At 55.3% G+C, this 2,580-nt stretch overlaps 1 protein-coding gene across 1 annotated transcript; it reads left to right on the top strand.

Moving 5' to 3' along the window:
* Positions 1 to 296: 296 nt before the first annotated feature.
* Positions 297 to 1,229, top strand: LOC146421977 (olfactory receptor 14J1-like). The gene has a single exon (XM_085046840.1). It carries the CDS (start codon positions 297 to 299, stop codon positions 1,227 to 1,229), a length of 933 nt encoding a protein of 310 aa, XP_084902966.1.
* Positions 1,230 to 2,580: the final 1,351 nt, after the last annotated feature.

Genomic DNA, 2,580 nt, shown 5'->3' on the forward strand with positions numbered 1-2,580 from the left:
ACAAAGTCCAACCCAGGACTGGTCCCTGTCTCCCATTGCCATGACCCCACTGTTACAGAGCAGAGCTGACTCCTTGGTGTCCATGGGCAGAGCCACTGCTTGTCACAGCAACAGGGCCAGATCCCAGCAGAGCTGCAGGCATGGGGCTGGAGGAAGAGCTCTGAGAAAAGGGAAATTGGGTGACACAGAGTGGGAGGGGCAGGGCTGGGAGAAAGGGCTGGACATTGCTCAGGAAAGCCTCTCATGACTTGTTACTGTCTTCTCCCTGAACAGGTCTCCATTGCCAGAGGATCAAAATGTCCAACAGCAGCTCCATCAGCCACTTCCTCCTCCTGCCATTCGCAGACACACGACAGCTGCAGCTCCTGCACTTCTGCCTCTTCCTGGGCATCTCCCTGGCTGCCCTCCTGGCCAACAGCCTCATCATCAGCGCCATAGCCTGGAACCACCGCCTGCACACCCCCATGTTCTTCTTCCTGCTCAACCTGGCCCTGGCTGACCTGGGCTCCATCAGCACCACTGTCCCCAAAGCCATGCACAATTCCCTCTGGGACACCAGGGACATCTCCGACTCAGGATGTGCTGCACAGCTCTTTTTCTTTCTCTTCCTTATATCAGCAGAGTATTTCCTTCTCACCATCATGAGCTACGACCGCTATGTGTCCATCTGCAAACCCCTGCACTATGGGACCCTCCTGGGCAGCAGAGCTTGTGCCCACATGGCAGCAGCTGCCTGGGCCTGTGCCTTTCTCTATGCTCTGCTGCACACAGCCAATACATTTTCCCTGCCCCTGTGCCATGGCAATGCCCTGGGCCAGTTCTTCTGTGAAATCCCACACATCCTCAAGCTCTCCTGCTCCAAATCCTACCTCAGGGAAATTGGGCTGCTTGCTGTTAGTGTCTGTTTAGGGCTTGGCTTTTTTGTTTTCATAGTTTTCTCCTATGTGCAGATCTTCAGGGCTGTGCTGAGGATCCCCTCTGAGCAGGGACGGCACAAAGCCTTTTCCACATGCCTCCCTCACCTGGCTGTGGTCTCTCTGTTCATCAGCACTAGCATTTTTGCCAGCCTGAAGCCTCCCTCCATCTCCTCCCCATCCTTGGATCTGGCAGTTTCAGTTCTGTACTCAGTGGTGCCTCCAGTACTGAACCCTCTCATCTACAGCCTGAGGAACCAGGAGCTCAAAGATGCCCTGAGGAAACTGATGATTGTATCTTTTCAGAAGCACTAAACTCTCTTTTCTGCTTCAGAGTGTTCAGGATGAAACTCTTTACAATCCCAGCCTTTTTTTTTTCCTATTTCTCCTTTTCACTGGTACTTTTTCTTGCAATTTTTCTAATGTTGTAATGTTTTTTATAAAATACTATATTATTACTCCTTGCATTTTTACATGAACATCTGCCTTTCATTTGAAACACAAAAACTTTTAAGAGGCTAGTTCCCCATGTATTTAAATAAAAACAACTGACTGCCCTTACTTGTGTGTCAAAGATGCTTCCTGAGCCCTCCTCAGTCTCTCCAGGGGCTGTGCCTGTGAGAAGAGGTGGAGGGAAGAGACTCCCAGCACAGCAGCACAGCCAGGGACAATGGCCCTGGCTCTTCCCACATCTGCTCTCCCCAGCTCCACACTCCCCAGCCCTTCTGTGTGTGTAAGGGCTGAGTGCTCTGGCAGCTTGGTGACAGCCCTGCTGTGTGTCTGTGCTGTGAGCACAGGCAGGGACAGGCCATGGGCACTGCAGGGACACAGCTGGGCTCCACCACAGCAGTTCCAGCAGCAAAGGGCATCTCCTGAGGGCACTGCAGGAAGGCTGTACTCTCTCTCCAAAGTCACTGTCAGGAACTTGCCCAAGGAATAGACTCTAAAGCGGCTCCTTGTGTTCCTTGTTCTCCCAGGGCTCAGTGGGATGAGATCAGGGTGCCAGTGTGGCCTTCAGGGGACTCAAGTCTGGTTCGGGTTTTGCTTGTTGGTGGCCAGTGCCCATCAGATGGTGAATGGTCTGTGATGAACCTTCCTGGGGCTCTCCAGCTTGTGCCAGGGCTGATGGCAGGGGAATGGTTGTCTGAAGGGCCTTGGGAGCTGCCAGGAGAACACAGGGGAGCTGCAGGGACAGTGTGTGCCAGGGATCAGCAGTGCCTGGAGCTCACTGGGCACAGGCCTGTCCAGGCTGGGGTCACCCAGAGATAAAGGACTGAATGTCTGCTGTGACCCATGAGAGCTCTGCAGCCCCAGGGGACACAGCAGGGACAGGGAAAGGAGTCTGGGCAGTGACTCCTCTGACCCTCAGGGAACTTCCCCAGGAGGATGCAGGGCAGCCCCAAGCCCCTCTGGCAGGCCTGGAACAAGGCAGGCACCTCTGAGCAGCCTCCATGGCCCCAGCAGAGCTCGTGTGGGAGGGGTGAGTGCAGGGAGCACCATCAGCTGCCTGTGTGTCCAGCTGGAGCAGCAGAGCCCAGCAGAGGCAGCCCATGGCCCCGGGCAGCACAGCCCCCCATGCTCTGTAGAGCAGCACGCCCAGCTCTGTGGGGCTGTGGGGAGCAGGGCAGGGGCTGCAGCAATGGCTGCTCAGGCCAGCACAGCCGTG

This window comes from Lichenostomus cassidix, unplaced genomic scaffold (assembly GCF_008360975.1).
Source record: "Lichenostomus cassidix isolate B80296 unplaced genomic scaffold, HeHo_3.0 HiC_scaffold_46, whole genome shotgun sequence".
Lineage (NCBI taxonomy): Eukaryota > Metazoa > Chordata > Aves > Passeriformes > Meliphagidae > Lichenostomus > Lichenostomus cassidix.

Coding starts and splice junctions, on each gene's coding strand:
- LOC146421977 (XM_085046840.1), top strand. CDS start 297: ATGTCCAACAGCAGCTCCATCAGCCACTTCCTCCTCCTGCCATTCGCA.